Below are 13,805 nucleotides of genomic sequence, written 5' to 3'. Positions count from 1 at the left end.
GACCAAACTGTGGGAGGCAGTGGAAGACCGAAGTGCCTGGCGTGCTCTGGTCCATGGGGTCATGAAGAGTCGGACACGACTAAACAACAACAAAGCTGTTCTTAAACCAAGGTACCACTGTACTGTCGACTCTGGCTTGCAGCGGTTATCCAGGGCGTCAAGCAGAGAGCTCTTGTCCATCACCTGCTTACCTGCTTACCTTCAACTAGAGGAAGGATTAAGAGCGTAAGAATAGCTGCTGAATCAAGGTGATGACCCATTTAGTCTGTACTGTTTTCACAGTGGCCAACCAAATGTCTCAATGGGGAGCTGCAACCCCACATGCTTAATTGAACTGGAGGCCGTCCGCATGGGTCCGAGAGTTGGGAGGAGGAGGGCTGGATTCCGCTCATGCTGAGAACCCTATCTCTTTTAAAATTCACTGCTGTTCTGTTTATTTGTTACTGCCACCTCCATGTTATAAGCAAGAGGTTGTAATGTACTTGTAAAAGGCTGTTTTATGGACTTGGAATTAAGTCTTCATTATTACTCACTAAACAGATGTCTGCGTGGTAAAATCAACTGCAAGCGGGGGGGGGGGGGAGAAGTTGTTTTGTTACCTGGGTGTACCGGATTTACACATACAGAATTCTCACTGGGGCGTAATTCTGTCTCTGTTAATGGCAGGGAAAATAGAAGCACTTGCCATTAAAGAGCAAGTTGGAATGTGTTTCATAACATACTTCACAGCCAATCATGGTCTGGCTAAGTAGAGTTAAGTGCTTATTTTACTCTCGAGTTTGAATAAAACCTTTCTCCCTGCAGGGGGTTTCTATGGATTATTTATAAAATTGCAGTATCTGAACAACAATTACATTGAAATAGAGTGCAAGAACTCCGAATATAGTGTTGGTAGAGAATTGTCTTTTCGAATATAGTGTTGGTAGAGAATTGTCTTCCTGGCTGCCCAGGAAGACTCCCTGAGTGAGTGCTTGTGGGCCCTGCTCTTGCCACTTACCATCTGGCCTGGGGCGGGGCCTGAAGCCTCATAAGGACTGCGTGCTGCTTGCTGCCTGCTGCCCAGGAAGACTCCCTGAGTGAGTGCTTGTGGGCCCTGCTTTTGCCACTTACCATCTGGCTTGGGGCGGGGCCTGGGGCCTCATAAGGACTGTGTGCTGCTTGCTGCCTGCTGCCCAGGAAGACTCCCTGAGTGAGTGCTTGTGGGCCCTGCTCTTGCCACTTACCATCTGGCTTGGGGCGGGGCCTGGGGCCTCATAAGGACTGCGTGCTGCTTGCTGCCTGCTGCCCAGGAAGACTCCCTGAGTGAGTGCTTGTGGGCCCTGCTCTTGCCACTTACCATCTGGCCTGGGGCGGGGCCTGAAGCCTCACAAGGACTGCGTGCTGCTTGCTGCCTGCTGCCCAGGAAGAGTCCCCTGAGTGAGTGCCTGAGGGCCCTGCTCCTCCCTGCCACTTACCACCTGGCCCGGGGCGGGGCCTGACAGGCCTCACTAGGACAGTTGTTACTGCCGGAGAGGCACAGAGTGTTTTTAAAATGTTTTTTAAAAATTTTCTTTGGATTTTTTGTATGTGGGGGGTGGGGGTGGGATGGATGTTTGGTTGGGCTTGGGGAATTATTATTTTTTTATTTTGATGTTTTTGTAATTTTTACATTTTTTTGTTTGTATTGTTTTATTGGTTTTGTTTGTTTGTTTAAGGTGTTATTTTGTTTTTAGGGGGAGGGTTCAGGGCTGCCGGGGAGTGGGCCCCAGCCCACAAAATGGCTGGGGCATGTTCCACAGGGGGGGATGCACTGGGACAACCGATCTCAGTGATCACGGGTAGGAGGAGGAGTTACGCTAAGACCAGACCATGTCATTACAGAGGAGGCAGGTTTAGTCGTTGTCTGAGGACTATCCCTGCCTCCGGGTCTGGTCCTGTCCGGATGGATACTAGAATCAGCAAGGGATACCCATGTGACCTGAAGGTGCTGCTGTGCAATGCCAGGTCAATGATTCGTAAGACCACTGCCATCCATGACTTGATCATGGATGGAGGATTTGACCTGGCATGTGTAACAGAGACTTGGTTGGATGAAGCAGATGGGCCTGTCCTTGCCGCTGCTTGTCCACCAGGTTTCTCTTACGCACAGCAACCCAGGTCACTTGGGCGGGGAGGGGGGGTTGCAGTGATTTTTAGGAAGTCATTAGTTTGCACCAGGCGTCCTATTGGGAAGACCCAGTTTTCTGAGTGCATGTTCTGGAAGTTGGGCAATAGGGGCAGTACAGGATTCCTTTTGGTGTACCGACCTCCCCGCTGCACCAAGGATTCCCTGCCCAAGCTGCTTCAGGTCGTGGCGGATGTTCTCCTGGAGACACCTAGCCTGGTCGTCCTAGGGGATTTTAACATCCATGCCGACACGACCTTACAAGGGGCCGCTCGGGACTTCGTGGAAAGCATGGCCTCCATGGGGCTGTCCCTGAATAAGTCTGGCCCAACCCATAGCCGTGGACATGCCTTGGACCTGGTGTTTACCTCTATGGATGTTGGTGATCTGACACTAAGTAAAAGCGAAATGAAAGAAGTGCCATGGTCAGATCACTTCCTGGTGCAACTGGACTTCTCTGCGACCCATCCCCTCTGCAGGGAGGTGGGACCAATTCGGATGGTCCGCCCCCGCCACTTAATGGATCCAAATGGTTTCCAGAGAGTGGTAGGGGATGCTTTATCCCATGTTGATGGCCTTTCAGCCGATTCCCTGGTGGCCCGCTGGAATGTGGAGTTAACCAGGGCTATTGACTGTTTGGCTCCGAAGCGCCCTCTCCGATTGCATGGAGCCCGGACAGCCCCGTGGTTTTCCACGGATCTGAGGGCAATGAAACAATCGTTGAGACGGCTAGAGCGCCGGTGGCGGATAACTCATTCCGAATCTGACCGGACACAGGTTAGAGCTCAACGTCGAGCCTACCAAGTGGCGATAGCGACGGCGAAGAAGAATTTCTTCACCGCCTCTATTGCATCTGCAGAAAACAGCAGCAGGAGACTTTTTCAGGTGGTTCACAATTTAGCGGAACCACCTGCAACATCGGGGCCCAGTACGGGCCACATGTTCTCCTGCAATGATTTTGCAAAGTTTTTTGCAGATAAAATCGCCCAGATTCGGGAAGAAGTAGACTCCACCGTGGGAGCAGGGCCGGGGCGGGAGAGTGCTAGAGTTCTGTCTAGTCAAGTTGAGTGGGATCAATTTCAATCTGTTACCTCCGAGGATGTGGACAGGCTGCTTGGACGAGTGAAACCAACCACCTGTCTCCTGGATCCTTGCCCATCCTGGCTTATAAAAGCTAGCCGGGAAGGACTGGGCGATGGGCTTCGTGGGGTGGTGAATGCTTCCCTCCGTGAGGGAGCCTTCCCAGACCCGCTGAAAGAGGCGGTTATTAAACCGCTTCTTAAAAAACCATCTTTAGATGCGGCCACGATGGCCAACTATCGCCCAGTCTCAAATCTTCCATTCCTGGGCAAGGTGATTGAGCGAGTGGTTGCTGAACAACTCCAGGCACGCCTGGAAGAAGCGGACCATTTGGATCCCTTCCAGTCGGGATTCAGGCCTCATCATGGGACTGAAACTGCCTTGGTCGCACTGGTTGATGATCTCCGGCGGGCTAGGGACAAAGGTGAGAGCTGTTTCCTAGTTCTGCTGGATCTCTCAGCGGCGTTTGATACCATCGACCATAGCATCCTTCTGGACCGTCTTGAGGGGCTGGGAGCTGGGGGCACTGTTATACAGTGGTTCCGCTCCTTCCTCCTGGGCCGTGTTCAGAAAGTGGTGGTGGGGGATGAGTGTTCAGACCCTTGGGCCCTCACTTGTGGGGTGCCTCAGGGTTCTGTCCTCTCCCCCATGCTTTTTAACATCTATATGAAGCCGCTGGGAGAGATCATCAGGAGGTTTGGGCTGGGTGTTCATCAGTATGCGGATGACACCCAGCTCTACCTCTCTTTTAAATCAGAACCAGTGAAGGCGGTGAAGGTCCTGTGTGAGTGTCTGGAGGCGGTTGGAGGATGGATGGCGGCTAACAGATTGAGGTTGAATCCTGACAAGACAGAAGTACTGTTTTTGGGGGACAGGAGGCGGGCAGGTGTGGAGGATTCCCTGGTCCTGAATGGGGTAACTGTGCCCCTGAAGGACCAGGTGCGCAGCCTGGGAGTCATTTTGGACTCACAGCTGTCCGTGGAGGCACAGGTCAAATCTGTGTCCAGGGCAGCTGTTTACCAGCTCCATCTGGTACGTAGGCTGAGACCCTATCTGCCTGCGGACTGTCTCGCCAGAGTGGTGCATGCTCTGGTTATCTCCCGCTTGGACTACTGCAATGCGCTCTACGTGGGGCTACCTTTGAAGGTGACGCGGAAACTACAACTAATCCAGAATGCGGCAGCTAGACTGGTGACTGGGAGCGGCCGCCGAGACCATATAACACCGGTCTTGAAAGACCTGCATTGGCTCCCAGTACGTTTCCGAGCACAATTCAAAGTGTTGGTGCTGACCTTTAAAGCCCTAAACGGCCTCGGTCCAGTATACCTGAAGGAGCGTCTCCACCCCCATCAGTCTGCCCGGACGCTGAGGTCCAGCGCCGAGGGCCTTCTGGCGGTTCCCTCACTGCGAGAAGCAAAGCTACAGGGAACCAGGCAGAGGGCCTTCTCGGTAGTGGCGCCCGCCCTGTGGAACACCCTTCCAGCAGATGTCAAAGCGATAAACAACTATCTGACATTCAGGAGACATCTTAAGGCAGCCCTGTTCAGGGAAGTTTTTAACGTGTGACATTTTACTGTATTTTTGGTTTTTATGGAAGCCGCCCAGAGTGGCTGGGGAGGCCCAGCCAGATGGGCGGGGTATAAATAATAAATTATTATTATTATTATTATTATTATTATTATTATTATTATTATTTGAGCCTAGTTATATAAATGCATGTGTTTGGATACTTTCTTAACCAGAATGACTAGCTGTCTTTTTCCATAATAGATGCAGGTTTCTGGAAAGCATGGTTTCACATGTGAAAAATAAATACAAACTGTGTAAATTACCGCTGTGTTTTTTGCACTTTGGGGTTTGTTTGTTTTTTAAAGTTTTGTGGATTTTTAGCTGCATTTTATTAGTACCGTTATTGTGTACCTGGCTTTTATATAGTTAAATGGTAAATAAATGAACGCTTTATTCTATTTCTCTTTTATTTTAGGCAGACACACAGATTGACCGAGAACACCAAAACTTTTACGAAGCGTCGTTAGAATATGTCTTTAAAATCCAAGAAGTGCAAGAGAGAAAAAAGTTTGAATTTGTTGAGCCCGTAAGTTTTTGTGGTTACCAAAGTAGAAATATAAACAAAGAATGAAGCAATTGCACAACCCAAACTTACAGTATGTGATATATCATAATATATATGCATATACATTTAAACATTTTTTTTAATAGTTGTGTTACACTTCCTTTCTTGTAAGTTAGTGTGGTTTAAAATTCCTATCCTCAAAACTATTTTTGTATCTATCTGTCTGCCGATGAGCTTGTCTGTACGTGAAAATCCTTCACGTTGCAAAAAATTCTGTGGTTGGTTCATTCTTCATTTATGTAGAGGGCCCAACATGTCTAGAAAGCCTTCCCAATTCTGCACTGAGGCTAGGTGTTGCAGAGAAAGAATTGTTATGGCACAGAAGGGATCATTTCAGGCATAATGTTAAGCCATTGGCTGTGCTGAGATAAAGGTAAAGGTACCCCTGACTGTTAGGTCCAGTCGCGGACGACTCTGGGGTTGCTCGCTCATCTCGCTCTATAGGCCAAGGGAGCCAGCGTTTGTCCACAGACAGCTTCCAGATCATGTGGCCAGCATGACTAAGCTGCTTCTGGCGAACCAGAGCAGCGCACGGAAACACTGTTTACCTTCCCGCCAGAGTGATACCCATTTATCTACTTGCACTTGACGTGCTTTCAAACTGCTAGTTGGGCAGGAGCTGGGACTGAACAACGGGAGCTCACCCCGTTGTGAGGATTCGAACCGCTGACCTTTTGATTGGCAAGCCCTAGGCGCTGTGGTTTAGACCACAGTGCCACCCGCGTTGGCTGTTTTGAGATAGCACATTGCAAATCCTGCAAACCATCATTTGAAGGGCTGGAAATCAGCTTTCTTCTCATGTCTCACCACCACTCTATCCTCTGTCAGTATTGATATCCTGATGTAGTTGGCAGACCATGGCTTAGATCTGCTTATCTGCTTTTCTTTTCCCATCTGGTGAACATTCTCACTTCTGAGTCACATGGGTCTTTGCAGGCAGACCAGCAGGCCTCATTATGGTTTGTCAACTCAGATATCACACCAAGCCGCATTTAGCACAAACTACAATTGCAAGCCTATTTTAAATGTACATCATTGCTTCCAGAACTGACTTGCTGGCTGATCGCAAATGGTGGGGTTTTTTTAAAATTCATACATCATGACAAACCATGGGTCAGCTGCTTTCATTATAGTTTAATGCGACGCCTGAACTAAGTCAGCTTATTTACCTCAGTAAGGAACTCAAAATTTGCTCCTGAAGAACCCTCAGGTTCCCAGGAACAGAGTTCTGGAAAACCACTGACTTAAACCTGCGGTTTATGCATTTAAAGTGGAATATATGGGTTAATTAAAGAAGGGAATTTATCAGAAGCCGTCAAAGGCCTGTTCTGAACAATAATCTCCGTTCCTTGAATGGTCACGTAAAAGTTTCCTCATCCAGCGTGGAATGAAATTGCAGACAACTTGCCATCTATCTGCATGACATTTTAATGACTTGCGCTTTAGCAGTGTTGTCTGTGCAACACATGACATAATGTAAAAAATTCATAATGTAAAAATTGGCTCAGAATGCCTAACCAAGGCATTAGTCTTCAAACTTCAATAAATCTGTTTGACCTTTTATTAAAGAAGTAAAAGAAAGGGAGAGTATTGAAGTTATTAAAAAATATGGAACTGCTAAGGAAGGGCTAAGCAACATATGACTTTGATTGCCTCATCATGGCTGAAATCCTAGGCATACTTACCTGGGAGTAAATCCAGTTGAATTCAGTGGGGCTTGCTTCACTCTCAAAGGCTGCACTCCTGTGCACACTTACTTTGGAGTATGTAAGCATACTTAAGATGCTTACATAGAGAGAGAGCTAATGCACTCATGTCCTCCTGGGGTTTTCATAGGTACATGTTTAGCTGCTTTGAGAACTGGTGGATTGAGCAGATGAGACCAATAGTGGGTCCAACTGTCAAGATGGCGGTTTCTGCACATTCTGGAGAGGAAAATGAGGGGCAGACGGGGCTCATCAATCTGGGAAGGCAGCCCATCTAGGAGAAGGAAAATTCTGCTCCTAAACTTAGACCACCTTGTGAGACATCTCCAGGAGTAATAATAATAATAATAATTTATTATTTATACCCCGCCCATCTGGCTGGGTTTCCCCAGCCACTCTGGGTGGCTTCTAACAGAATATTAAAATACAATAATCTATTAAACATTAAAAGCTTCCCTAAATAGGGCTGCCTTCAGATGTCTTCTAAAAGTCTGGTAGTTGTTGTTCTCTTTGACATCTGGTGGGAGGGCGTTCCACAGGGCAGGTGCCACTACCGAGAAGGCCCTCTGCCTGGTTCCCTGTAACTTGGCTTCTCGCAGCGAGGGAACCGCCAGAAGGCTCTCGGCGCTGGACCTCAGGAGAAGAAAATGCTAAGGAGTAAAACCTACACAAATCTGGAGTGGAGTCCCAAAGGTGGTTGGATGGCGCCTTGTACGCTTCCTTCCAGAAACTCCTGATTTATTTATTTTTTACTTTTAGCAAGGAGTTAAGATATTGGACACAACTGCAAGTTTTGAAAGCAAACAAAATCAGCTCAGATTTTCCTTGACGTTTGTGTGTGTGTGTGTGTGTGTGTGTGTGTGTGACGTAAAAAAATAACCCAGCTCCTCACTTTTTAGCAGCTGCTTTTTCAAAAATATTTCCTGGAAAACTGTAGCAGCCGTTCTTGCTCTTGACCCTGGCAGAAGAAGTCCATTGCTGCTGGAATGGAATGGACACTATTTAATTAAATGCAGGCAAATACGTGTAACAATACATAGATCAGAGCAAATAAACAAGTGATTTTTTTTACACTTAAATACACAGATGCATGGATACTGGCAGGTAACCTGCATCAGTACAAAGTAAAAGTTTTATTGATGGTAACAGACATCTCTGTTAATACTTTGCTGGCTTCATTTATAAAGCTGGCAAATGTGGGTCGGACCGGTGATCTTTCTGGGTTGGCTAATACGTGGCCTTCGATCCGTCATTGGATTCCAGCTCCCATTAGCCGCATCAATCATGGCCAATAGTCAGGGATGATGGGAGTTGCAGTTCAGCAGCACTTTGAGGCACCCTGATCTAGCCCAGTTCTGCCCATGTGAGTAGTGACTCACACAGAGTTCTTCTCCAAACCAGCTACCTGAGATCTTTTTAGGGAGATGCAGAGAATGGAATCTGAGACCTTCTGCATCCAGAGAGTCCTACAAAAGGGTCAATGCCTCTGCTGCTCAACAAATAGATGGAGAAGCATTTTGTTTTTTGTTTTTATAAAATTTTTATTGGTTTTACAAAATTTTTAAAGACAAACAAACACCTAAAAAGACATACAAACACGTATAATTTCATAACATTTTTTCATAAACCTCTTTTCCGGGACTCCCCCATACCCCTCCTTTCTGCATTCCAATGTCCATAATTTTTTAGCAACTTCTAAACATTCCTTTCCAACCTCTGTCATCTTGATCTTTTCTATAATCTGTTCTTATGTCACTGTATCCCTTTTTCCCCCTGCAAACCTCAACATTCTAACATTCATCAAGTTTATAATAGTCCTTAAGGTATCTCTTAAATTTTCTCCATTCTTCTTCCGCCGTCTCTTTTCCTTGATCACGGATTCTGCCTGTCATCTCGGCCTGTGTCATATAGTCCATCATTTTCATCTGCCATTCTTCCAGAGTAGGTAGATCTTGTGTCTTCCAATACTTTGCGATGAGTATTCTTGCTGCTGTTGTAGCATACATAAAAAAAGTTCTATCCCTCTTTGACACCAATTGGCCGACAATGCCCAAGAGAAAGGCCTCTGGTTTTTTAGGGAAAGTACATTTAAGTACCTTTTTCATTTCATTATAAATCATTTCCCAGAAGGCCTTAATCTTCGGGCATGTCCACCAAAGGTGATAGAAGGTACCTTCAGTCTCTTTACATTTCCAACACTTATTATCAGGCAAATGATAAATTTTTGCTAGCTTGACTGGGGTCATGTACCACCTGTAAACCATTTTCATAATGTTTTCCTTTAAGGCATTACATGCCGTGAATTTAATACCGGTGTTCCACAACCATTCCCAGTCAGCAGACATAATGTTATGACCAATGTCCTGTGCCCACTTAATCATAGCCGATTTAACTGTTTCGTCCTGTGTGTTCCACTTCAGCAGCAAGTTATACATTCTTGATAGATTCTTAGTATTGGGCTCTAACAGTTCAGTCTCCAATTTTGATTTTTCCACCTGAAAGCCAATTTTCCTATCCTGTTTGAAAAACTCCATTATTTGATGATATTGAAACCAATTTTGTACTTTATGTTTCATTTTCTCATGACTTTGTAGTTTCAATTTATCTCCCTCCTGTTCCAAAATTTCCCAATACTTCGGCCATCCGGCCTCCATATTGAGTTTCTTCACTGCCTTAGCCTCCACTGGTGACACCCATCTGGGGGTTTTGTTTTCCAACAGATCTTTATATCTTATCCAAACATTAAACAATGCTTTTCTAACAATATGATTTTTAAAGGCGCTATGCAGCTTGATTTTATCATACCATAGATATGCATGCCAACCAAATGCATTATTGAAACCTTCCAGATCCAGAATGTCAGTGTTCTCGAGGAGCATCCACTCTTTCAGCCAGCAAAAAGCTGCTGCCTCATAGTACAATTTTAAGTCCGGCAGGGCAAAACCCCCTCTTTCTTTGACATCTGTCAATATTTTAAATTTAATTCTGGGCTTTTTGCCCTGCCAGACAAATTTCGAGATATCTTTCTGCCACCTCTTAAAACATTCCATCTTGTCAAGAATCTGCAAGGTCTGAAACAAGAATAACATTCTAGGCAATACATTCATTTTAATCACTGCAATTCGGCCTAACATTGACAATTTCAGATTTGACCATATTTCTAGATCTTTTTTGATTTCTGACCAACATTTTTCATAATTATCCTTATACAAATTCACATTTTTAGATGTCAAATAAACCCCTAGGTATTTCACCTTCTTGACCACCGTCAGCCCTGTCTCCTCTTGGAATTTCTCCTTTTCCATATCTGTTAAATTTTTTCCTAAAACTTTAGTTTTTTGTTTATTCAACCTAAATCCAGCTACCTGGCCAAACTGTTGGATTATTTCCAGGACCTTTTTCGTACTAGTGTTTGGCTCTTGCAAAGTCAATACTAGGTCATCTGCGAATGCTCTTAACTTATAATGTTTAGCTCCGACCTGCACTCCTTTAACCTGCTGGTCATTCCTAATCATATTCAGCAACACCTCCAGAACTGAAATAAAGAGCAATGGGGAAATTGGGCACCCCTGTCGTGTTCCTTTTTCTATCTTAAGTTCCTCAGTTATTACGTTATTTACAATCAATTTAGCTTTTTGTTCAGAATATATTGCAGCCATACCATTCTCAAAACCTTGGCCTACCCCCATCCCATGAAGATTCTTTATCATAAAGCTCCAAGAGATATTGTCAAAGGCTTTCTCCGCGTCCACAAAAATCAGTACTGCTTTAGTATTTATGTTCACCTCTAGCTTTTCCAAAATGTCTATTATATTCCTTACATTATCTGCTAGGTGTCTTTTTGGGAGAAAGCCTGCTTGGTTCTTATGAATCTTTTCCATCAACACTTTTAGATGGAGAAGCATTTTGGCCACACATGAAGAAGAGCAGCGTTGTTACATGTCCCACTTCACTGGATTTTGCAGTGTCTGTGGAAATGGCGTACTTAGCTATAGAAGAAGAGTTTGGATTTGATATCCCGCTTTATCACTACCCTAAGGAGTCTCAAAGCGGCCAACATTCTCCTTTCCCTTCCTCCCCCACAACAAACACTCTGTGAGGTGAGTGGGGCTGAGAGACTTCAGAGAAGTGTGACTAGCCCGAGGTCACCCAGCAGCTGCATGTGGAGGAGTGGGGAAGCGAACCCGGTTCACCAGATTACAAGTCCACCGCACTTAACCACTATACCACACTGGTCATCTCGCGCATCAGCTTTTAAAATTAGTGGCAGCAGAAGCCTGAGGGCCAATCAGAACGATAGAATTGTAGAGTGTGGAAGACACCACGAGGGTGACCTAGTCCCAACCCCCTGCAATGCAGGGATCTTTTGCCCAACGTGGGGCTCAAACCCACGACCCTGAGATTCAGCGCCTTATGCTGTACCAGCTGAGCTGTACCTGAACTTTACACAATGGCTGTCTTTGCTCCCATTTGCAATTGAACTAGCTCTATCAAAAGGCACTTCATTTGGGCTGATGCTACATTTGTATCTGTTGATTTAGTCAGCGATGACTCGTTCACATGTGCTGAAAGTACATGTTGTGTGAACCCGCCCACAGTACGACTGGAGGTCGAGGAGGCTGATTTTGGCCGGTTGTGCTTTTATCAGTTGCATGTTTACCTAGGCTCTGAATCACTAAATAGATCAGAGCAATAAATCAAAGCTTATGGTAGTTTAACGCAGCCCTAGCCACGAGGGTGAGTTAGCAGCTGAGCTATGAGGACCGAGGGAAAATGACAACATCTGAAGCCTGCAAAACGTCCTTTATTTATTTTTATGTAGGGTCGGTGACCCTGAGATTCTTTGGTCATCTCATTCTCACAGGAAGAAGATTGCACTTCCAGTTTGGATAGGGTAGGAATTTGACCTCTAGCCTTTAATTCGTCAAAAAGTTGCTGTCTTCCTGGTTCATGTATTTATTTTAAAAATACAGATAGCTCGAAAGATCCTTGGTTATCCAGTCTTAAGTTGATTTTGTTGGTGATCTGGAATATAGGGATGAGGGGAGAGAAAGAGAGATTGGTGTTTTCTAACAATCAAATGGGCCACAGTTTTGCTTTAAGGATAATGGACCCTGAATTTTGCTTAGTGCTTGTTTCTGCAGGGCAAAAGCGTTTTAAACAGCTGCATAACACGTTAATGGATTAGATTCAGAGTTGGTCCTACTTAAAGTGGACCTGTTAAGCTCAATGGGACTTAGTCATGAGTAATTTGATTCCCATTGGTTTCAGTGGATCTGCTCTTAAGTATTACTCTGGATTAAACCCAGAATCTCTTACCCTCATGGTTATGCTCAGCGAAACTTCCTCTGGCATTGAAGGGCAGTAATGGAAACAGATTCACCAGCCAGGCATTGGTGAAAAATGGCAATCCTGAATTCAGATGGGCCACGCTGTCATCAACCCCAGTGACTGTGTCTTGACAAAACACGAATCTATGGTTGATTGTTACAGGAAGCCTAGGTGAGCCTCAGTTGAGCATTCTTTCTCCCTCTTCTCTCCACTAAGAGGGGGAGAGTATAAGCATCTTGCTTCTATTTTGAATTAAACACAGTTTAGTGTTACATCTGAACCGTAAACTGCATCAAGTTAATCTATAAAACTATAATTTATTGAAATGTGTTGGCTTCATAAACCAAGGTTTGAAGTTGGCTTGTTTCGGCAAACCATAGTTAAGACTAACCAGGTGCAGTTTAAGGTGAAAATGCCACACTAAACTGTGGTTAATTCAAAATGGAAGCAAAACAGAAGTTTCTGCTCTCCTTGCGGCTGCACCAAGGAGGGGACTGTACTAGCCTAAGACTTGTCTGGGCTCATTCCATAAGAATTATCCATTGTTTATTGTTGTGTCTGAATGCAGCCTGTAGAAGTCTGGCCAGATCTGACTTAAAGCACTAATTAAAAACAGCTGCATTTAAAACAAAGCTACCAATAAAAATCTCTCTCAGGGCCACAACTGATCTTATGCATATCAGGTAACATTACCCCCTGTTGGCCCTTTAAAAAAAAACGGCAGCAGAAAAGCCACTTCCAGAGGAGCAGTTAGGTCTGGAATAATGATACTTTGCTTGACATTTATTTGCCTAACTTCAGATTGCCTTCCCCAGGGGCTTTGCCCCATGTCCTGGAATTTGGAGTGGGTGGGTAGAATAATTGAGAGACAGCAGGGAGAAAGAGTTCATTTATTTATTTGAAAGTATTTTAACCCTGCCCATCCTTGCCAGGGAGATCGCAGGGGCAGGATCCAGTCAGTTTGCATTTAAGCAAACCTTTGCCTCCCCTGCTTTTACTGTCCAAAACACCACTTGGAACTGGTGTTTCCTTCCCTGAATTAAATTACCGTATTTTTCGCCCTATAGGACGCACCGTCCCATAGGACACATCTAGTTTTTTTGGGGGGGGGAATAAAGAAAAAAAAATTATTCCCCCTCCCCAGCCGTGGGGGAAGCCCGAGCTTTTAAAAACGCACCTACCGTAGTTTTTAGAAGAGAAAAGGATATCTGCCCGAGGCGCGGGGCGCGCTGCTTCAGCGCGCCCCACGCTCCGGGCAGCAGGCTGCTATCCGCCTGAACAGCAACCTCAGGACAGCAGTAGAGAAAATACAGATAGGGGTCTTGGCGGCGGCTCACCTTCGCACCCCCTCAAGAACCCCCAATTTGTCCTGTGCCTCCTAAATGGCTGCCCTGAGCTGATCCCTAAAAAG

General features: G+C 45.5%; 1 protein-coding gene across 1 annotated transcript in view; it reads left to right on the top strand.

The window, feature by feature from the left end:
• ARHGAP42 (Rho GTPase activating protein 42) overlaps positions 1–13,805 on the top strand; it is a 182,869-nt gene that overhangs the window by 100,261 nt on the left and 68,803 nt on the right. The window contains exon 6 of the mRNA XM_081197641.1: positions 5,208–5,318. Coding sequence (XP_081053767.1) covers positions 5,208–5,318 — 111 coding nt within the window. The remainder of the gene's footprint in view (positions 1–5,207; positions 5,319–13,805) is intronic.

Source organism: Podarcis bocagei (assembly GCF_964188305.1).
Source record: "Podarcis bocagei genome assembly, chromosome: 6".
Classification (NCBI taxonomy): domain Eukaryota; kingdom Metazoa; phylum Chordata; class Lepidosauria; order Squamata; family Lacertidae; genus Podarcis; species Podarcis bocagei.
This window is presented reverse-complemented; position numbering and strand designations above follow the sequence as displayed.